Genomic DNA, 24609 nt, shown 5'->3' on the forward strand with positions numbered 1-24609 from the left:
CTGGTAACAGCTTTAACTCGGGAAACATTTGTAGAAAACAATAAAAAATAAGTAGTTACTTTCAGACAGTCTTGAGTAAGTAGTCAAGGGTCCAGACGCCAAGTTCGTGTATACAGAGAATAGGGACCTCAAAACGAATAAGTAAATCGGCCCCGGGTCCAGGCCTTACGATGAGTACTACGGTAATAGTTTATTCCATATAAGGGAAATTCGGTTATACACACACTGTTAAATAAATAAACAATTTTTAATGGACTGAGAATTTTAATCTGGGAAACATTAAATTTTAACTGCAAATTTTGGAAAAAAAACTTCCACTCAGTAAAACTTTTCCAAAATTGGCAAACGCGTTGAAGTATGAGAACGAGAGCTATAACTGTTGGAAAAACGATAAAATAAACAACAGCGGAATGGCTCCTTTGTTGATTTTTCTTCAGTCCTTCAGTAAAAGCAACAATTCAGCCTCACACTTTTCCATGAAGTATTTCAAATAAACACTTTTGTTAGCCTCCTAAAACACTTGTAACTTAACTGGAAAAAGACATATTCTACAATAAATGCTCACAGGTAGTTCGTAGCTTAGTACTAGTATTATAGTACTAGTATATACTAGTAATAGTACGTAGCTCTTAAAATGATAAGTTATTGTTAAGGAACATATTATCGTAATACTCGTATTTTTGCTATCTGTAATGCTCAAATTAGCATAGATTTCTTACCTTTTTACGTAAGAATGTACGTTCATATTGTTTTGCGCATTACTTCAGGCTAGACCTAGGGGTTGCGGCATTATAACTAAGATAAAATCCATCGTGGTTTGGTGGTGTTTGAACCCAGGAAATAAGGGACCGGAATTTCGCCTATACCACTAGACCAGCTCGCTCTTTAAAAGGTAAAATGGAAATAAATCGTAAAACAATAATAATACAATTAAGAAGGAAATTAAGACTGGTTAAAAAAACTCCCACATAAGACAGTTTGTAATTTAAACTAGCATTTTAAAATTTGCAGAAAACTATTTAGAGGTGTTTAGAGTACTACAATTAAGACTTTGAGTCAAAGTTAAGAAGACTCAATACAATTCAGATTAAAGCATTCAACCGTACGTTTTAGCATCCTAGAGTCCATTTCATAAGACTTTTCCATTATGTGTTGCCACGCTGTTCTGTATCAAAATTTAAAAAAAATACTTGTGTTAGATCGTTCACTTTCTTTTTCCAAATCAATGAAGGGGTAAATTTACAAAACCCTTCCTTAAACTAAACATGAATTTCAAAATGAGTAGGCATCTATCGAATGGTAGAACAAACGGGTGTTTTCATTACCTATGTTACTCTGTTGCAGGACTATTTATCGAACTTCTATTGAATTATTGAAAAACTATTTAACCAAAAACTTTATAATACTCAGAGTAGTCATCTGTGTGTGTTTTTGTTTATAATTCCAAATTCTGACAAAATATACCATTAGGTATTTTAACCATTTAACTTTTGTGACCTTTTGAGTAACATTTCCAAAAGTACATTTGCTTATAGCAATCATTTTGAGGGGACGAAGGTTTGAATAACGTTATTTATAACAAAAAGGAGACTTTAATGTTAGAAATATAAATGCCACTGTGCCCAGCAGCTGTTGTTATTTGTAACATTTGTTCTTAAACATTCACAGGTAGAAAACACTCAACAGAACCTATATTAACAACTAAAGTTACAACAAAACATTTGCACTTCTCTTTTCAGGTACCTTTATCACAATCTCCTCTTTCTCCGACGAAAATGTATCTTTGCAATCAACCTTGGTTACTTTACACAATCAAATATACAAACTAAGATTAATACCCTTATTAACAAATAATCTTACATATTATACACCTGGTACTGTCTTTAACATTTCAAAAGGAACTTTGATTAAGTTAAAGAGTTATGGAACATTGATGGTTTTCACATTTAGGGGACCGCACGTCCGGTATTACACACATATTATTGTTATTCAATATGTTGAATGTCTTGTGGCTTATTTCGTACTTATGGAACTCAAATTTAAGTGACTGTTATTCATTCATTCAAATAAACAATTTAACATAATGATAAACGCAAATAACTTTCAAATCAATACAATATATTATTTGTATATTGTTTTATAAGAACAATTTTTTTTACAAAATCAGTGCGTTTCCTTGACTCCAAATAGCTTATTTCTCTTTGATGAAAAAACTACTTGGCTTACAACGAATATAATAAAACAGCTGTTTTTGCGGATGTCTGACGAAAATAAATATTATTGAATTCTAACCTTTTTATAAAATTGGTACTGAAATTCCAAATCTTTTTTAATGCACGGTTCTATTTGGTTTTATACAGGGTGAATTTTAAATGAGTTCCCCCCCTACTTTTTTCTACATTTATTAAGATATCATCTCCGGACCACGTCAGATCATTGTTGAGTAGTAAGTACTTCATTTTGACTGGTATACATTTTTGGCCGCCATCTTGGATCCGCCATATTGGATACAAAGTTTTTTTTTCAAATGTAAAGGTAGGGTTGTGACCCATTATTTCAAACTAGAATTTTACGCTGATTACAATGCCGCAATTAGTTTTTAAAAATCTTGATCCGTTCTAAAGTTATGAGGAATTTTTATAACTTTATTTTTAGCCCATTTTAACATTGTGCATTAACAAACTAAAACCATAATCTCAAAATAGTGCTAGATAAAGATAAGTATACACCACCATTCATTGTCGACATATTTTCACTTCGTTATGACGGATGAAGTTTTTTCAGCCGCCATCTTGGATCCGCCATTTTTAAATGTGATCAATTTATTTAAATATGAAGGTGGTGTTGTGACCCATCATTTTGAACTACTTTTTTATACTGGACTCAATGCCGCAATCCGTTTTTGGTTATCAAGCTTTCTTGATGAAATATTAAAATACTCTTATTTAAAATTTCAATATTTCAAAGTCCAAAGATGCAAATGAAAAACGGATTGCGGCATTGAGTTCAGCATAAAAAATTAGATCAAAATGATGGGTCACAACACCACCTTCATATTTAAATTAATTGATCACATTTCAAAATGGCGGATTCAAGATGGCGGCTCAAAAAACTACATCTGTCATAACCAAGTGAAAATAAGTCGACAATGAATGGTGGTGTATACTTATCTTTATCTAGCACTATTTTGAGATTATAGTCTTAGTTTGTAAATGCACAATGTTAAAATGCGCTAAAAATAAAGTTATAAAAATTCCTCATAACTTAAGAACGATTCAAGATTTTTAAAAACTAATTGTGGCATTGTAATTAGCGTACAATTCTAGTTGGAAATAATGGGTCACAACCCTACCTTTACTTTTGAAAAAAAAACTTTGTATCCAATATGGCGGATCCAAGATGGCGGCCAAAAATGTATACCCAGTCAAAATGAAGTACTTACTACTCAACAATGATCTGACGTGGTCTGGAGATGATATCTTAAGAAATGTAGAAAAAAGTAGGGGGGGAACTCATTTAAAATTCACCCTTATGTGTATTTATACATTTATTGTTATTTATACAGTTAGTTAGATAATAAGTCGAAATTGGCCAAGACTTGTCACTTTACAGTAGAATGGCTGGAAGAGAGTTAAGTCTAATTCTTCAGGTTAAAAACCCGTATTTCAAAAATACTCCACACTGCATAAATAAAGTTTTTTTGTTATTTTGCTAAAACCACTTAACTATTTGATTATTGCCTCATTCGTATTCGTAAGCTAATTTATAAGAAATAACCAAGTCAATGTTCTAAAATGTTTGCAATCAAAGTTATGATAATGGGAGTAACAAATAATAAATCTCTGATTGTCTTCCTTCGTGGTAGTTGGGACTAACTTTACTAGTATTGCTAGTCATAAAGAAATTAAGCCTGTCAATCTTTTTGTTTGACAACATAACTGCATTGCTATTCAAAAATTTTCTTTTAAAACACGTACCAGTATTTGAAACCATACATACTATATATAATACGCAGTGTGGATCCCAGAGGTAGATTATTAATAGTTACAACGATGCTGAATAGTTTTCAACCCACTTGTGTTTTACAGTGCAAACAATACGTACTTGAAATTGGTCGAGTTCACAAGCTAATTTAATTACTACAACTTCACAGCGCAAAATTGAGTTTCGAGAACATGTGTTTTTCTTTGTGTCGAGTTTTTTAATTGTTGCAGGGTTCTGATATTTTGAAAGCAGTTTGGGCAACAAGTGTACCCAAATTTAGTGCAATAGTGCCTAGTGGCTTTGACTATTAATACAACAACTTCTGTATCCAATAGTCAATGCTAGTGGGTAGCGTCTTACTCTTTAAAGTAGTATGCGAAGTATTTTTCTTCGGATGTACAAACTACAACTTGATAGGTTTAAACCAATGTTTTATACACAATTTAAGGTTTTATTTAGGTCTAACACACTGATAGGATAAAGGAGTATTTTGTAGAAAACTATTTGTAATCGTAGTATTAATAATCTACCTCATTTTCTATACAAACTTATCACTCTGGGAAAGGGTTTTCACGAAATTCAGACTGTATTTAAGTAGCATAGTCATAGATACAAAGTAAACATCTATCCCCAATGTCAACGATGTAATGATTTGATATTTTATGTCAAATTTTAAAAGAAAACTGCTTATCTGATCCACAAAAGGCGAAATGTTATGTCTGCAATTGCTTAATTTAAATTACAACTCGAAAAGACAACTGGTGGATTACTGCCTCCTCACAGTCACATTCATAACCCAAAAAGTAAATTCAACGACAGTTCACATTCTGATTCCAATCATGACTTACCAACATGGACTTTTATAGATGTTTACTTTGCTATCTACAGCTGATTATTGGAAGAAGTACCCTGTTTAGAAAGTCTCATTGAAGTTTAGTGACTCCTGGTAGTTGCTGGAGGTGCTCCGACTGACCATGAAGGAGTTGTTGGTGGCTGGGGAGATGAGAGACAGGGGAAGTGTGGCCACCGCGGAGATGGCTGTGGAAGGGGAAGGGGTTGACCACGAGCCAGGGGATGGGGTGATGAGGGGAGTCGCCTGGAGTGACAGAGACAGAGGAAGCGCAGCCGCTCCGGAAATAGCCGAAGATGGAGTCGTTACACGATGCTCGTTCATGGACCTGAACCTCGAAGATCTTCCGAGCCTGCTGCAATGGCACTTCAGCAACCTGGAACATGTAAAACGTGTTGAACAATAAACATTGTTGGAAGAAGAAGAATTGGTGTTCTTTCATGGACCTGAACTTCGAATATCTTCCGAGTCTGCTGCAATGACACTTCAGTAACCTGTGACATGGAAAACGTGTTGAACAATAAACATTGTTGGAAGAAGAAGAATTGGTGTTCTTTCATGGACCTGAACTTCGAAGATCTTCCAAAACTGCTGCAATGACACTTTAGCAATCTGGAACATGTAAAATACTATGTTGATCAATAAACATTGTTGGAAGGGGATAGTTTTACACTCGAGGTTCATTCATGGACCTGAATCTCGAAGAACTTCCAAGTCTACTGCAATGGAACTTATGGAATAATATGCTGAACAATAATTTGTTGAAAGGGGATGGTTCGTCACTTGTTCGTCCACCTGGACCTCGAAGATCTTCCAGAGTCTGCTGCAGTGGCACTTCAGCAATTTGGAACATGTAAAATGTGTTGAGCAATAACCATTGTCGGAAGTATAGTTTGACCCGTTCGCTCACCTGAGCCTTGAGTATCTCAAGTTCTTTGCACTTTAACGATCTGGAACACATAAAATCTAGTTCATTGAACACCTGATGGTGAATTTTGGAGTTGTTGCACATTGTTACTCAACCAAGAGAGTATCCCAATGCTACTCCTTTGGCACTTTAGGAACTTTGAACAAGTGAGGGTTTAAACATTCATTAGTACTGAATTAAATTATTCTGTGGTATGATAATTTTACTATCAATGAGCTTTTAGTAAATGACTTAGTCAAATCTATGCAATGGTTTTTTTTGCAATCTTACATCAGTCTTTCGAGGGACCATGACAAATTCGTAGGGAAACGCAACAAATTAGGACTCATTAGAAACCAGAGTTAATCCTTTTATTTATACCAGGACATTATGTTAGATCAATCAGTTGCCACTGTTAACAGTCAAGAAAGTATACAACAAATGAATTTGGGAATCTATTGTTTGGGTGGCCAGTAAAGTTAAGCATTAATTCTAGCTGAGTTGAGTTGTATTAATTAATGGACTATGTTTTGTTAAATCAATCCCAGGTTTTAATCGGAAAATCTTTTAATATTTTGTCATTTTAAACCAAACTATGGCACTTCAAATAAGTGAGTTACCATATTTTACATTGAAATTTAGTTACTGCACTTAAACGCTTCTGCACTGACAACAAACTTTTTGCAGGTAAAAAGTAAAACGATAAAATACCGATCAAGATAAATGGACATGTGAGAAAGGTTATTCACTCAGAGAAACCCATTTCACTAACACATGTGATAAATCTAATTTTTAATGGAAAACAATCAGAGGAAACGAACTGACAACAGAAATCCGCAGAAGTGATTGACGAGCAGAGGTAACAATATAACCAAACCCTCTCCACCGTCAGTCAATCCTTCGCTCCTGTTTTTCACTCTGATTTACTGTTATTTTTCAACCCTGTATCCGAATTTTCTTTCCGAAAACAAGTTTCGTGGGATTTGAGCTATTTGGGTATCAATTAATTAATATTAAACAACGACTAAAAATGTTGCCATTTCAAAAATTTGATTTATTGGATCCCATAATAGTTTTTTAAGTACTATATCAAATTGATTGTAATTTAAATATCTAGGGCACTATGAGATCAGACATTTTCTTTGTCGTTTCGTAATATTTTTCCAAGTGAGTCCTTGGAAGCTAACGGTTATCTTGCCCACCATAAGAGCAATGTTAATTTCAATCAGGAGATAAAGAGTTTTTTTTACATCTCAGAGTAGATTTTGACATAAGAAAGTGTAATTTAAATATCTAGGACACTATGAGATTATAAATTTTCTTTGTATGTAGTTTTGTAATTAATTTTTTATGAGTTAGCACGTCTAGGCTCCAAGGACTCCATCCTCATATACAGAGTATTTTAGATTCTTAGTTATTTGATACAATTTTTATGACATATGAAGACGTTGCAAAATTATCAAAAGTATAAATAAATCATTAAAATATGAAGGATAACTGAGCAATAAAAGTTTTCAATATAAGATTTCAAAATAATAGCAATACATTTTATAAGATTGTCCTTGTTTTTCGCTTGGAAGGCCGTTTGATTAGACCTACTTTAACGAGGCTTTTTACTGTAAACCTTGGTCATTTTTAGCGATATTATGATTGTCAAAAATTTGCTATGCCTATTTAAAGCTACTGCATTACTTTAAAGGTTTGAAAAACCACTAACCAAGAAATATTATACCCGAATCGTAAAACATGTTGTAAAAAACATCGCAGCTGCATGACACCGTTTTGCACGACTTCATTTTACAGCTTGTAAACATCTTCATAGTTAAATGTTGTGTTCCTTGTTTGATTTGCTGCACCTGAGAACACCCGCATTGCGCTGTATAATGCAGTTGATTCCAAGTACCTTGCCAAGAGTTGTCCCATGCGAGATGTTAGTTAACCGTTATTTTTAACAATACAGTAATATGTTTAGTTTAAAATAATATCATAGGGCTCTCTTATAACCATTTCCTACGTTTTGATATTATATCGTACTTCCATATCTTGTATTTAATGTAGTAGATTTAATTATGTGCAGCAGTATAAATATTTGTCATGAAGTTCGCAAACATTTTCTTTTTTTTCTTTGGCCGCTAGGTCTGAACCCCGATTGTTGTTCACGTTACTTCAGGCTAGACCTAGAGGTTGCGACACTTAGATAAAATCCATTGGTGATTTGGCAGGATTTGAACCCGGGACCTCGGGGACCGAAATATTGTGCTCTAACACTAGGCCACTAGACCAACTTGCTCCCCGAAACCTCCCCGAAACATTGATTATTAGAAAAACATTATCCAACGCCTTTATCAAATCCATAGTTTTATCTTATAACTTGTTTTTAAATCATGGTTCAGAAAGAAATATTTTCTATCCAACAGATTAGCATTTAACAAAAGTTTATGAACTTAACAAAAAGTCTAGAAACTGAATGCTTCATTTTACTATTGTTTAATTTCATGTCCCACGATGTAACCATTCACTCACTGGTATTTTTCTAGTATTCGTGCTGTTTTCCGTGGCTATAACCGAGAGAAAAAATAAAATAATAACAGTATCACAATCCAGCAACATTAGGCTAAAGATCTAACACTGTTTATTCGCCATCAACGAATAAGCTTTTAAAATATAATTCCTTTAAAGTTGATAGTGAATAAATAAAATTTAAGAAAAGTTTGTTTATATATAAACCTCTTTAGTTCCTATGTTATTTGAGTCTTCAAATGAAAGGTTGCATTTATTATACTGTATAATCCGTTCACAAATTTCTAGGTGGTTTGTCGGGAAGTGATTCAATCCCCTCCACCTCACCCTAACTTTGAAACAACATCTAACAGCTGATCAGTTTATGTATAGATCTAGCTAAAATAAATAGCGGTGGGAACCCAGAAAATATTCCCTTTAAACAGCCTAAATTTTGTGAACAGACTATATCCTTCCACTAAATCAGTTTTGCTAGTTATATTATGCATGATCTATAATTTGTCTAAATTATATAAACTAACACACATAAATCAAACATATTACAAAATTACTGCCACACAACCTATTGGACCACACTCCGATCTCCCACGATTCCCACTCATACTTCACTCCTACACCATTTTACTCAAGTTGGTTATTTTTTCCACCTATACTTACTTCACTCCTACACTATTTTGCCCAAGTTGGCTATTTTTCCCTCCAATACTTCACTCCTACACTATTTCACTCGACCATCCCCAGTTTACCTGATGAACGCGTTTCTAAAGGTCCTGTTGAAGATTGTGTAGATGATTGGGTTGATGGTGGAGCTGACGTAGCCAAGCCACAGACATATGTTGACCACATGTTCAGGCACAGGACACTCAGGACACGCGGCGAACAGGATGTTCAGGACGAAGAATGGCGCCCAGCAGAAGACGAAGGTGAAGAACACCAGCCCCAGGACCTTGGAGGCCTTCTGCTCCGTGGCGACCGCGTTGGCCGCCAACGATTGCCGCTTGCTCCGGTTGCCCAGGAACCTGGGAATGAATTGTGTTCTTAGTTTGTGGGGTAAAATAATATTTTATATGTAGATCTCAGACACAAAAACAAGTTTAGCAACTAAGATGGTCACATTTCCTCCTTCATACGTAGTCCACCGATAATATTTCCTATGGAGATCAGTGGGGTTTGATTGATACAGTATAGATCGCTGTCCATTACACACCAGGGTTCTATTCATAATAAAAAGAAGACAATAATTGGTCTTACGTATCTTCGGAAATAGTCCAACAATTAAGATTGCTCAGTACATGAAACGAAAGTTTTTAGTTTTAATTGCGTTTTTGATGAGTTGCAAGGTTTGAAAAGTTTGTTTTTGCAACGAAGCATTTAAGCCACTGAGCAATCTTAGTCGTATACAATTCGATGGATACACGTAAGTGTTTTGTTACCAAGCAGATGCCCTGTGTGGTATCTGTGAATGTAAAACAAAAACAACAATAAAGCACTTATTCATTCATTCATTCATAACTAATTCAAATTGGTCAATTTTAATACAAAAATAATAAAAATAAATAAACAAAATGATTCATAATAAGGTAATATAATATGTTTGGTTATTTAATTTATGAACCATAAAAAAAATCACGGAACAAGGGTAACGAGCAAGTTGCAGAGTGGTCTGCCAAGAAAACTTGGCTCTTTTATAATAATTAAATATCTCTTAACTTAACGTTTCGTGTGAAACAGGGCGTACAAAACATTTGACCTTGTAAATAACCAAAATCTTAGAGCGTATATTCAAATTGAGTTCCCCTTGTATCTTGACTCACAGAGAGCTTAGCAGTTTCCTTTAAAACATGTATGATGCCATTGAAGGGAAACTATTAAAACTTATTTCACATGTAAATGGATATAATAAACATAGGTAGCAATGGGGGTTAGTACAGTTTCTGCTGCATTTAAGGTACTGCACTCGGTATACAAATTGCATTTTCGAAAAACATTTTAAAGCACAACAAATTACATTATGCGAAAAAATTAATTGAGCCCTTAAACTACTTAAAATAGATCCTCAATTACCTTATTGCATAAATGTCATGGTTTAATGAGTAAATATTTTACAAACAGAAAAATAAACAAGTCAGTTTATAGACACCAATGCCTCTGAAAGATCAAATAACCGTAATGAACATGAATATTTTAATTAGTTTGCAGAGGTTGAATACGTTAATATTATCTACATGTAAATGTCTTAAATCACCCAGAAACCTCCAATATGCAGAAGAGTACCAAGCGTTGACCATTTAATCACTAACATTTATTCACTCTTTTCAATCTAAATTACAACCACTTAGGAATTTTCAAGTAAAAAAAAGCATAACCAAAAGCAAATTGAATGAATGCCAAAGGGGTTTTTGACGCTTCAAGTATAAAGAAGATTAAAGCATTCCATTCGTTAATGAACATTCAGTTTTTCTTCGTCAAAACAATGGATCTGGTTGAAGGTTTAAAAGTAGGCCAGTACCAGTGTAAAGCGAATTTGACAGGAACATTTGGCGATCATAACAAGTCCAGAGATGCACGTTTGTGAAACGATTGCCAACACTAACATGAAACAAATCGTGGCGCATCGTAAACATTGTTTGGTGTGAATCTGTGTTTCACACTCGAGCAAACTGGCTTTGTTTCAAACACTCGGTATGTTTATCCCTGTGTTTACTCGATGGGAATCAGTTGACTGTTGAATTTGTGTTTACGTATCACTCAGAGTCCACTGTGAGAAAGGTAAATTAAAACGTAACAAATAACGAAGATACACTGGTTTTGGTTTGATAAAGGGTTTCATTAGTTAAATATTGGAAAGCCTTCTGCAGAATATAGATTCTATAATTGGATTTTTTATGAACATAGTAGTAGTTGTCTCCATGGATTTAAATTCCCTAAATGGAAATGGAGACCATAAATTCTAAAAAAAACATTTACAACCAGGTACAGTACAAGTAAGCGTTGTTAAAGAACTTTTTGAAAAGAACTTTATATTGTTCTGTAGTTTTGTTTTTATAAATATCAGTATTTGTTCCTCTACTGTACTTCAATTCAATATAACAGCTCTATTATGTCTTACTTATCCACTCAATATAGTTCATTCGGTGTGTAACACTTTGTTTTTCTTTATTACCATTCTGTTGCTGATTATCCGAATTTTTTATTATCCAAATCGACCCCGGTCCCAATTAATTCGGATAATCAGCGTTTTACTGTAGTTCATAGAAACAGCTAGTTCATAGGCTGTAGAACGCTAGGTATTGTAATCTCAAACGCGCGTCACAAAATGGATATTTTGTTAGTTTTTTTACATTTTTATACTTTTTTATAAGATCAGTCCAAGCCATGGTCCTTACCATCAACCTCTTGTAATGTCCACCTTTTGTTTGATTCCACCATTAGTTGATAGCCCTATGGCAAATGGCATCTGGTCACCCCATTTATAATTGTACCATATTTTTGAAGGTGAGATCCACAGACAATTTTGATCCAGTAAGTTTTGTGTGTTTATATTTTGCACTAAAGACACCCAAAATTTAACTTACCAATTTTTTCTTTAAATGTTATTGAAAATTTGATATTTTAAAAAGAAATGGTGACCATAAAGTGATAACAATCATAAATTTTTGCTTGCATACTAATCGCTAGAATGATTTTACTTTCTTACTTAAGAGGAATAAAATAAAACTGTTACAAATAACTGATCCTAAGTCAGCTGAAACAAAAATTACTAATTTCAATGTAAACGTAATTGCCAAGTATAAACGGTTTTGAAATTAACCATACGCGTACCAGACATAGGATAAGGTACAAAATATTTCTTGGAAATACTCTCGCAGATGATAAACGGTTTTTGTGTTTAAAAAATTAGGATATAACTATGAATGTTGTGAAACTCTAAAAGTATGATAACATAACCAAGATAAAATATTACAGATTGACAAATTGGCCTGAATGAAATCCATTTATACACCATCGGAATATTTCTCACAATTTGTCGCCCATTTTTGGAGATTTACTGTTGACAAAAGTATTTTGATCATTTATAATAGCTTGAAGGACAAAACTTCAATTAAATAATGTTAGCAAATGCTATTTCGCTTCAAAATTCACCAAGTTCCATCTTTATTTTACTTGTAAATGAATAAAGCAATATAATTGAATTCTTACAAGGTAATTATTCTATTCTTTGTACCTTTTCGTACATTATTAATAACCAGTACTCGTGCTTAATTATAAAGATTGATTGCAATAATTTTAATCTCGAAGTTATCTTTTATACAATAAACTTCCATAATGCTGTTCAACAAAATTATACCTCATGAATAAAATATTTAATCTAAAGTTATCACAGATATATTGGTCTTTCTAATCCAAGGTGGTTGCTTTAAAGGGTAAGATCTTTTAATATCGATAAATTAGTTGCCAGATTTAGATTCAAAATTGACTTAGTCGAATTACTCCACCGAGAGTCTTCACTGATTTGTGTAGAATAAACCTACCTTTTAACTAAGTCAAACCGACATGACAACTAGGTAAACTACAGAATATTTTAAGAGATACAGAACTATTTTCATGACAACGATTGACGGGGCTGTAGCGCAATCTATGAGTGTCTCATTCAACTATGTTCCTTTGGACATCGACAAAAAGAATGAAATATAGACCTTCAGCTGTGCTGCGGTTACCATAGGTTCTGGCGCACACCGCTGGGAGCACCACGGTAGTTACAGCGTACGCACTACGTAAACTACAGTGGTGTGCGCTGGAACCTATGGTAACCATGGTAACCGCAGCACGACTGACAGTCTATATTTAATTCTTTTTTGGATCAAAAAATGCTACAACTGTTTCATATATTTGTTGTCTAATTTAGTAACCATAAGTCAATCATACAAACCAACTTGCATTCATAAACCTCCTTTAGAGGTACAAGGCCGTGGAGTGACAAAGTGGCAACGCCGCAATCCCGGCCTACTGAATCAGCTGTTTCATTAATGCAACGTGTGTCTTACACGTTTTTTATTAATGTTATTACCATAGCAACAGGCCGGCCTGTGCGACGTTGCCACAAATATCTGCTGTGGCCTCTTTACTCACAAAGATCCCTGTATTACCTGAGGTTGAGGGCTGTAGGCGCTACATTTAGCGGGAGCCGGAGTGTCCTCGGCCGACTATGGCGGGTCTCTCGGCTGATATTGTCGGGAGTCTGAGTCCCTTGGTCCACGGACCCCATTTCACCCCTAGCTCCACCTCCGTTGGCATAGCTCAGAGCCGGCTGGGAGCTGCTCATCGCTCTCATGGAGTTGGAGTGTCGGTTGCTGTCAAAATATCAGATACATTTAGACATCAGAAGTTTATTGTTTTGTATTAACGAATAGAGGGATTCGATTCCTGGACCTTTGGGATCAAAGTCCCGCGCTTACACTAGACCAGCTTGTCAGCCTGAGATATTGGCTGCAATGTAATATTTCTTTTACTGCCAATAAGACTATGGAATTGTTATTTGGCAAAATATTTCAGTACAAGCTCAATATAGGTTCAACTCACCATCAGGATGAATGAAAACTATGAAAACTATGGCGGTTTGTATTTACAATACCCCCGTCGCAGCAAACCTGCATACTAAGCGAATTTCCATTTACCCGGCTTGATTTCTACTAAAATATTCCCTATAAATTTTCAGATTTATTTCCTATTTAAATAACATTAATTTTAGTGAGTAGTTAGGTTTGCTGCTACGGGGAAGATGTTGAGGTGTGTTTTTTCAATTGAAATATTGATAGCTTAGTATAAAATAAACCAAATTGCCAAATTTGATTAAAATATATCCATAAACAAGCAAACTAGAACAGTTTATTTATTCTCCATAAGAATAACATGGGAATTTTAAATTTACAATTTTTTTAATTTTCTCCGTAGTCAATGAACATTCAAAAACACTACAAAATACTAAATTATTTGTTTTTTTAAGCTCTTCAAAATGGTCTAGAGAGAAATTTAGAAATTTAATGTTTTTAGGGTCAAAAATGAGAAAAACCCATTTTTACCCCATAAAACCCCCCATAAACCCCTGATCCCATGGTCCGATTACGCTGGTTCGCGAACTCGTTCGAATAAATGTAGGTTTACACGTTTGTACCAAATTTCATCAAAATCGGATCAATTTTGCTCGAGTTATCGCGCTAACGGACACATATATAAATAAATATATATATATATATGAATTTGAACGGATGGTGTTTTTGGCCTCTGGGGACCTCAAAATGAAAAAGTAAATCGGTCCCGGGTCTAGGTCTTACCATGAGACCTACGGTAATAGCTTATTCCCTATATGGGAAATTCGCTAAAAACAAGACAGTTTGGCAATGTCTAAAAGCATTTAATGATCATTTAGAAGTGCATTTAATGAAGTGGGCAAGATCATTTAGGTGGGCAGGATGCGTGTAAGAGAGCAAAGGGTGCTCAATAATCAACATTTTCCAATAGGGGAGTGCAGAAGGAAGAGGTTGAAAGAACAAGTTTAAAAAGACAAAGGTAGACTTGGTACATAAAAAATACGAAAATAACAGCTATGACGATCAGCCATGGTTGGTGGGGTTCAATCTCAATAGAGCGTTTCTGTAGTTTAATAGATCCAATAGTTTGTTAAATTTCAAGCTAATCTTTTTGACTTTGTATTTAGCTTACTAATTTCAAGCCTTAAAAATTAATCATACACTAATTAAGTAACTATTTTTTGAAATGTTCTGTAATATCCAGGATTACTTTATTGGATGGGATTAGAGGAATATAACGACTCTTAGTACTTCAGAGATAACCAAAAGAAACAGTTTTATCTGAACAACACCAGTTAACAGTTGATGAGTCTCCATCTGCAGTTTGTGTAGTTAAAGTTAAAATATCGGTCTTAACTGTGATTCCTTTGTTTTCTTCTTTAACTAGCAAAGTTTAATCTTCTTTCGTGAAACATTTCATTCTGACTTTTTTAGCAACGATATTATGGATTTAAAGTAAACAACAAGCTAAATAAAGTTTCAATTACTGTTATAACCATGTTTGGACTATGTCGATAGAGTTTTGTATGAATGTTTTTTTCGATTGAAACTGAAGAGAAATTCACTTATCTGTTCAATATCAATATGTAAAATTCTAACATACACTTGTACGTTCCATTTTTGTTACGGTACGTACATGTGAGAGTGTTTACTAATAGCTTTCAATGGTAAAAAAATATCGTGGTTAAACAACCCTACATAATTCATAATTTTTATACTCTAGCTTCATATTCCATTTGATCGAAACAAGGTTCAAAATGTATGAATGTCAAATTAGCCAAAGGATAAACCGCATAAGTAGTAAGACCCGTTCTAAAGGATGGTAGTATAGGTAGTTTTCCACTACCTAGGATATCTACTCTCAGCCAAGAGAATATTTACTATCAGCCATAATAGGAAAAAAACAACATTTAAGCATTGACTAATTAATTTCAAACTTTGAACGTAATCTCTGGATGAATTGTGTTCGGTTGTATATCAATAACTACCGCTATTATTTAGGAGGAAATAATTTTAAGAGGTTTCCACTCGCCAGCTGGTTACCTCGAAAATATTATCCTACGAAAGAGTACCTCGTGGCATTATTAAAGTGTTTATCGAGTTGAAAACTGTAAAATATTCACAAATCTCCAACCTGAACTGAAATTTTGTAATTGTTTCTTTGAGTATTTACAAAATAATTTTGAAAATCCGTAAATTACTCTTTTTCACATGTGATTTTAGATTTTAAATAATAGTAGAACATATATTTATCCCCATCCTCTGCAACAAAAAGCACTCAATCATTGGGTACCGTAGAGGCATGTTTAGAACCATTAGCATGTTTATCTGCCATCTTGAATTGACCTGGTAGAACCCGGTACTAAACTGTATGACTACCTTGTAATCTATAATATAGTCCAAGATGCAGTAAATGCTCATACCTATCCGACTGCCCCGGGGTCTTGTAGATCAGCTTGTGTGAAGTGCTCATGGAGCGTTGATGTCTGTCAGGCGTCTTCTGGAAGCGGCCTCCGAGTCTCCTGAAGAGTTCAGAGTCTTCTCCGGGCTGCTGGGCCACAAAGCGTGCTTTCCGTCTCAACAGCTGGACTGTGAGGGCGTACGTCACCACCATCGTGACCATGGGGATGTAGAAGGCCACGAGAGAGCCGAACACCCAGAACGTGCGGTTGTTGATGGCGCAGACTTGTGGCTCCGGCATTATGTTGAGAGGATCGTGCAGACCTGCACATACTCAATGATAACTGTGTTAGCAAGTGCTAGCAAGAGTAAAACAAAGGCATACATCCTTCTGGTGTCTACGGCACTGGCATTTTCTATAAATAGAATTGCCAACTTTTTGAAAGAAAAGTAGATCAAATTCATGCTTTTCACACCAAAGTCTAATATGCTAACCACTAGACTAGCAACATATGAAAAATGTCACTGTAAAATGTTTTAAACCTAACTAATCTAACGAAATGTATTTTTTGCAATGTTTAGCCTTTTAAGCGATAGTTTCAATCACATTAGAAAATGAGTAGGTACTGAACATTGTATTCTTGTTTCAATTCAGGGTGTTTACCGTGGGCTTGAGTCATTTGAGTGGTGTTTGATGAAGGGTCAACAAATATTGGAGCCATTTCGATTTATCTTGAGAAGGTCTGTAAAATGGGGGGTTTATACTTGAAACTGTGGTCTTCGTTGGTGAATCAGGTATTTTTCGTTGTAAAAGAAATCTGTTTATTCACCTTCCCTTCTATATTTGTGTGACGGTCTAAGTAAACAAATAACAGTTTTTCATCAGTCATCTACTTCTGCAGTAAACTATTTCATCCTTACCTAGTAATGTGATAGAACTGGACACCAGCATCGAGAGCGCCCAGACGAGAGCTATCTTGATACCAACCAGTCTTTTGGTAGAATACGTGTGGCGGGTCTTGAGTGGGTTGCGGATCCCGAGGTACCTGCCTAGACTGATGAAGCACATGTGCATGATGCTGGAGGAACACGCCAACACGTCGCAGGTCACGTAAACGTTGCACCACACCACGCCCAACGGCCAGTACCCTGTGAACGTGACGTTAGGTAATTTGTTAAGTAAATAGCATTGTCAAAATGATAGAACATGTGCCTAATGATGCAGCTTCATTTTATCAAAAGAGCAAAGAGACGTATCAACCAAGTCAACTTTCAGCTTTAACATATTAATCATAATGGGGCATTTGTTAAATGCTAAATAATAATGCTTTTCCCTCCCCTTATTAGCCTCCAGAACTTCATTTTATACACTTTTTACACAACTTAACACTCCAGGAAGAGCGTTAAGGATTATGTATGGATCGTTCATAAATACAACTCATCCTAATATATTAAAACTTGCATATTTTTTTTACAAGTTTTTAATCGATTAACTATTTATATAGTTACCTAAAAATCCAGGAATTGCTCCCAAAGGCATGACGAAGAGGCTGACCAGCAGATCAGCGATGGCAAGCGAGAGCAAGAAGTAGTTGGTAACATTTTGTAACCTTCTGTCTAGACATACTGCGAGACACACCAAAATATTGCCAATACCACCAGCAACTATGAAGACTAGGACGAACAAGAAACTCCATTCGTAATGTGGGTTGGCCCCAGACCCCGAGTAGTTGTCCCAATAACACGTATAATCCCCGGGGTCGTTGAGATCACAATGTACATGAGAAGAGTTTATCGCAGGCAGGTACAACCACAATTTGGACAAATTTAGCCCAGGAACTAGCACTAGATGTAAAACTTGGTCCATACTGTCTCCTGTACAGTCGAGATGTCTTCCTGCTGTTGGTTGGCACAACAGTCCCGCTCCCTCCCCAACCCCACAGTCCAGCGTGGAGTTGTCCAAGTGGCAGGACCAAGGTGGGCGCCATGTTGTGACGTCACTGGGCTCCAAGGTCGTGTTATCGAACTGCGTCGACCACTGCCGAATGCCGGTGAACATGGCGTGTCCCAGAACGCGCAAACACTCACTACTTTTTCGAACATTCACGTGCACTTGTATCCAGTTGGCACACTTGTGTAACTCATCTTGTATTTTCCTTCACTCGTCCTGCAATCAAACAACAATTAAGTTACATAACGTAATGTTAAGTTTAACAAACGTTGAAATTTATTTAATCATCTAATATAGTCTAGTCGGAGAGATACAAAGAGGTGCTGTCTGTATTTGAGAGTGTGTGTGTGTGTGTGTGTGTGTGTGTGTGTGTGTTAGTCAGACAGTCTGTACACGTCGCACAAATGAGATTTTGATCGTCCCCCGTGACGAGGGTGTTGTGAAATAGAGTCGCACAGGTCCGTACTAAGCTCTTCCTCTGCATTCTGTTCATCAGTACAAAGCCATTTTTACTTCTCTACTGATTACTAAGTCGAATTGTGCGTTTGTTTTTATACTATTGTTTGCCAATATTGAAAGACGTAATTATTTACCTCGTAACATGAATTATCATCAGCTAAAAGTGATTTAATTTAAAAAATTCCAAAATGCTTACACTTGTATGCAAAGAGCAAAGGAATTTACTATGTAGTTGTGAATTAACTATTGTCTATTGGTCTTATAACGTTGTCAAAAATCAAAAACCAATTTAACCGTATTTTTTCTTATTAGTGAAATTGTTTCTAAGAAGCTATAGGTTAGTGAAACCTATTGTTTATTGAACCCCTGCCGTTCAAATAGTATATTATAAATTACTAAAGATTTTAATAGTACCAGGAATTCAATGTTTTTAAACAAGTTTATTTACGTTTACTATACTTTTTGTCACAAAACACTATCTCCTTTGGTTGATTTGTCAAGCAGTTAAATAAACTTTTATGTTATTCCCATTACCTTTTCTAACAGTTGTAGACAGCCTACTGTTGATAAGTGGAACTCTAAACATATCTAATGTTTTCTAATAAAATAACTTACTAAGTATCAGTGGGGTACAATTAAATGAATTCCCCTAAAAATCCCGTAATTAGATATATTTTATAATACCATGTTCTTCCTCTTGTTTGCGACCTGTGAAACAACCAAGGGAAGGAATTTTTAGTAAAAAATTATGTAAATTTTCACCTAACACATCTTATACAGCCTGTGAGAAACAACCTATAAAATATTGAATGAAAACGGTAATGCAGAGGCTAAAGCAGCACGTCAAATACCTATGTGACATTGACATATGGTCTACTACAGCGCGTGGATATGCAAACTAACTGTCGCGCATATTTTACCTAATGTCTTTGACAAAGGTGGAAATGGAGACAAATTTTCGACTGTTCTGTGGAGGCCACCGTGAAATCAGCTGTAAAGATATATGCCTATCAAGTTCGCTCGGAAACAGCTGATACAGATTGATTCATCGTCAGCTTAAACGGTATTTTTACTGTTTTAACCGTAAACAGCTGTTTACACCATTCCTCTTGACTGTGGGCTATTTCAAACAATAACTCATCTGTGTGGTTCTATTATATTACTTCATCTGTATTACTTTTCGACTTTTTGTTTTAAAACTGATCGGAACAGTTTTTACACTCATTTAAATGGAGATGAGTTCAAGTAGAAGATTAAATCCTCTGTCACATCCAATGATTCGTCGTAATTTTACGATACTGAGTACGACCGCTAAGCTTTTGTTCCCCCAACCCCAGAAATAAAGAATGCAGCCTTTCGTATACATATCACTGAAATATGGAGGTTAAATTGTATGATTTCATAATTACTCAAATCTTTTCATAAAATACGTACTTTCAAAATTGTGCCGGAGTCATTTTACGTCTAGTCTTTCGCGGGGATTACTATCACGTATAGCATATACAAATGTATTTCTGTGCAAGAATTCACGTTTATGTACATGTAGTAACTTCAAATAGTTCTTAAATAGCTTATAACACATTCCTCCAAGTGCAAAAACTCCATCATGTTGACATAAACAAATTGAAAAACCTAAACCTAAGATTTATTCGCAATAAAAACTGGCATAAAGAAAATAATATTGCAAGCGCACAAAAACACAGTTGACAACCTCCAACGTAATAAATCAGTGTAGATCCTAACCTGTCAAATAAATTGAGTGTCGATCTCCCATTTGATCAATACAAACCCCTTCCCCATCTGCCCCGAGCTTCTCTAATAAATCGTTTTATCCCTCGGTTAATTTAGAAAGTCAGGTTTTCAGATTCAACTCGTCGCACATTAATCTTTTACAATTTATAGGAGTAAACATACGAGTAGGTACGTCTTCCTTTAGATTTCACGTGAGTAAGTGTTTGTATTGATTAACATTATAATTATGCAACTTTGAATGTATGCTCGCGTTAGTTCTCAATTCATAATGCTACCATAGGCTAATACATTTTAATTTATTGTCAGGATATAGCGAGAATACGATATTTGTTTTTTTATACTCACATGATATTTGTGAGGGAGAAAAATCTGTACACAATTTATGTATATAGAAATATGAGGTAGTAGTTTCAAAAATATATTATCGAAACAAAGAAGACAAAAATGATTTAAAGCTTTACCAATGCATTATAGGCCTATACACGGTTTTTAACACAACCCAAATTACAAGTACGCATAGATACACTGTTTGGGGAAGTTCTTCTTCTTAAGTTGGTATCCCTACTTGATTACCGATCAGCTGATATCCATTGTAGCATTGTTTCCTACACAGTATGCTTTGTATGCCTACATTTTAGTTTTTTACAGATCTGCATACCTTAACTTTTTTAACAGTTTATAAATAGTTTATTCATTTGATACGGAAATAACACCTGAAAACATAATGTTAAGAATGTTGTGCCGTACAACCAATGATTTTCTTTTAATGTATTATCCTACAATACATGCTCTTTGAGCATGCAAAAACTCAATATGTTAAGTCTTATCTTACTAATATTTGAAATATGAAAGTTTGTGTGTTTGTTTATTTGTTTGTTTGTTTGTTTTTTTGTTTGAAGCAAATTTTCTTAAACTGTGTGCTCTCCCATTGCAAACGCAAAGCCAAGTATAACTGCATTAAGCATTTTGTATACTTATACGCCAACCCCGTACGAAGGACGGGTACTCTGCTAGTTCAAAATAAATTACAAATCAGACTAAACCTGGTAGTGAACAATGCAACTATGCATATCAGATGAGTGGCAATGAAAAAAGATTATACCAAACAATAAGCTAATTTAGTCTTTAATCGTTGTCTTTCGGTACTTGTAGAAAAAACACCCTGTTGCTGTCCTTTGTTATTCTTCTTTGTAACATTAATTTAACGTTGTTTGGCAAGAAAACAAACAGTTTTAAGGTAATGTGATCAAATTCTTCAAATATTTTTAATCCGCGAAATCGCTAGAAAAACATCAAATTTATTTAGATTAAATTACATACCGGTACCAAAAGATTAATTTTTAAGCTGTAAATAATTTTAAATTTAAAAAATAATTATACTGCATTATTATGAATGTATTGATGATTGTATAAACAATCATCATAAAACAGTTTTGGAAGAGTTAAGTAAGTCTACAGATGGAGGAAGCCAAGTCTAGAGCTGAACCCATTTCAAACTGATGGCAACAATAGCGGATAGTAGCTGTAATGTAACAAATAGCTTAACCACCCAATTGGCTTTGGAACAAATTAAATCTGCTTAGTTTAACTCAATCACCATTCAATTAACAATACAGACAGTTGAATTTCGTTTGTGACTAAGATAAATGTCCGACATGTGTTTCTAAGTTACCTTGATTTGTTTATGTCTATAAATCTATTTAGGGTTTTGGGAATGCAAACTTTTATTTTGCAAAGATTGAATATTAAAAATGGCAATGCAACATAAATATTGAAAATTAAAACTATTATTCTGTTTGTAGTGCCAATGTTGTTTTGTATATTTTAGTAAATCCGATTTTTCTATTACCAAAGCAAACTTATAAATTGGAACAAAATAAAGTAATGGTGAAATGATATTTAACTGTATTTTGTTATTTTTGTTATTTTCTGTTAAACTATAATTCAAAATCTATAAACGCTTCATATGGACATTGGAAATGTCATAACGAAGAATTAATTGATATAAATTCAAAAACAAAATGGTTAAATCCTTATAAAATAAATTAAATCATCTTTTGGAGACCGCTTTGCCTTATTTGCCTTTACAACTAAAAATCGTGAATTTATTATTCCATCCAATTTTAAATACTTAAAAAAGGTTCTCTCGCATTTGTTCATAAACTCTGTCATTGTATATAATTCAAGTTTAAACATTTAAAATAACACCCATTTCGATACTTTGATAATTGTTACAGCTCATGACGTTTAAAACCTATATTAAATTTCATAACGATGTCTTAAATAGTTTTTAAAACATAAATGTTAAACACGAAAACCAAAATGGCTGGTATCTCACTGAAGAATTTTGTAAAAAAAGTGTTTCTTGGCTTTCCTTTTTTAGCCATTAATCCTATTCCTAAATCTGTTGTACTTACTTACGAGACACCCTGTATGTGTATAGTGAGTAAAATATTACTCTATAAAATATTGAAGATGTGGCTGAAGTACCGACATTTTATTAATATAAATAGCATTGTGTATTTTTTGTATTAACTGATTATTTAAAAAAATATTACTCTATGTGGAGTGAATGTAAGTAGTGTAATATAATATTCTATGTAGAGTATGTAGAGTGTAATATATTACTCTATTTAGAGACAATGCGATCAACGATATTACTCTATGTGGAGTGTATGTAAGTAGTGTAATATATTCTATGTAGAGTGTGTAGAGTGTAATATATTACTCTATGTAGAGACAATCGATCAACGATATTACTCTATGTGGAGTGTATATAAGTAGTGTAATATAATATTATGTCGAGTGTGTAGAGTGTAATATATTACTCTATGTAGAGACAATGTGATCAACTATATTACCCTATGTGGAGTGTATGTAAGTAGTGTAATATAATATTCTATGTAGAGTGTGTAGAGTGTAACATATTACTCTATGTAGAGACAAGGCGATCAACGATATTACCCAATGTGGAGTGTATGTAAGTAGTGTAATATAATATTCTATGTAGAGTGTAACATATTACTCTATGTAGAGACAATGCGATCAACGATATTACTCCGCGCAGCACAGAGCGGTAACCCGTTTAGGATCAAGTGTCAGACGAATGTGTTTGTAATGCTAAACGCCATCGTCGATTTTACTGCACGTTTCAGCGAGATTGTTGAACCACACGCTGTGGAGAGATTAAATGACATTATATAATATAGTTTCGTGGTTTTGTCCTACCTTCTTATTATACAGTAGATCGTTTTGCTCTAGGTCGAACCCGTTTTACACATAACGGTGATTGGCGGGATTTGAACCCGGAACCTAGGGACCGAAGCCCCGCACACTGAACTAGACCACTCTTCTGATATAGTTTTGCAGTGAACATGTACAATTTTTCAGACAGCTAGGGGATGAAAGTGTTTTGATAGGGGTTGTACGTATTCAATGGTGCGCAGGTTAGTATTAAAATATGTTGCATTAGTATACCGAACACCAAAGATTAAACATATCCCTTTGAAATCATTTTATGGAATGGCTGAATACAGTTTATAGAATAGAAATGTGCATTAGAAGCAATAGAAATGTGATGGGCCCTGCACTGAGGAAATTTTTAAGGGATGAATATGACTATGTGTTGGTTGGCTTTATGTTCTCCTTTGTGTAAAATTCCAGTCAATTCGGTTCAGTAGTTTTAGCGGTTCTCTCGGAACAAACATGTACACAGATAAAAACTATCTACTTTATAATATTGTATGATATTGTCGATAAAAAACAAATCAATATGGATGTAACAATCCATTGTTATGAAATGGTTATTGTTTCATTCTATGATGGTTTTTGTTATACAATGTATAGCCATAGTTATGCAATTTTGACACTTTTGAAAGGCGTATATAAAAAGACAATATTTTTTAATGTTTGTGTAGGTTGTGAAACAATATTTCATAATATTAACATTAGACCTTAAAAACAATTTACTTTTTGAGAAAAATTAGATACGACACATTTTTTGACACAAATTGCAGTACATCATGCTTATTTCGCCTAAATTATAAATTACAAACTTAGTTTATTGGGGTCGTCTACTGAAAGCAAAAAAGTGTGTTCTCTAAAAAAAAGCGATTAGACACTTAGCCAAGGTTCCTTCAGCAAAAGCGCTCTATAAAAAGATAAATTATAAATGTCTGAAGTATTTTTGGCAATGTGT

The 24609-nt window shown here is 34.5% G+C and overlaps 1 protein-coding gene across 1 annotated transcript in view; it reads right to left on the minus strand.

The window, feature by feature from the left end:
• Window positions 1-4411: 4411 nt before the first annotated feature.
• LOC128992218 (5-hydroxytryptamine receptor 2A-like) overlaps window positions 4412-24609 on the minus strand; it is a 39072-nt gene continuing 18874 nt past the window's right edge. The window contains exons 2-7 of the mRNA XM_054415684.1: window positions 17759-18416; window positions 17171-17398; window positions 16273-16573; window positions 13409-13612; window positions 9008-9280; window positions 4412-5210 (exon numbers count right to left, since the gene is read on the minus strand). Coding sequence (XP_054271659.1) covers window positions 4898-5210; window positions 9008-9280; window positions 13409-13612; window positions 16273-16573; window positions 17171-17398; window positions 17759-18308 — 1869 coding nt within the window. The 5' untranslated portion in view covers window positions 18309-18416 and the 3' untranslated portion in view covers window positions 4412-4897. The remainder of the gene's footprint in view (window positions 5211-9007; window positions 9281-13408; window positions 13613-16272; window positions 16574-17170; window positions 17399-17758; window positions 18417-24609) is intronic.

Source organism: Macrosteles quadrilineatus, unplaced genomic scaffold (genome assembly GCF_028750875.1).
Source record: "Macrosteles quadrilineatus isolate MER2022 unplaced genomic scaffold, UCM_ALF_1.0 Scaffold_4__1_contigs__length_99947679, whole genome shotgun sequence".
Taxonomy (NCBI): Eukaryota; Metazoa; Arthropoda; class Insecta; order Hemiptera; family Cicadellidae; genus Macrosteles; species Macrosteles quadrilineatus.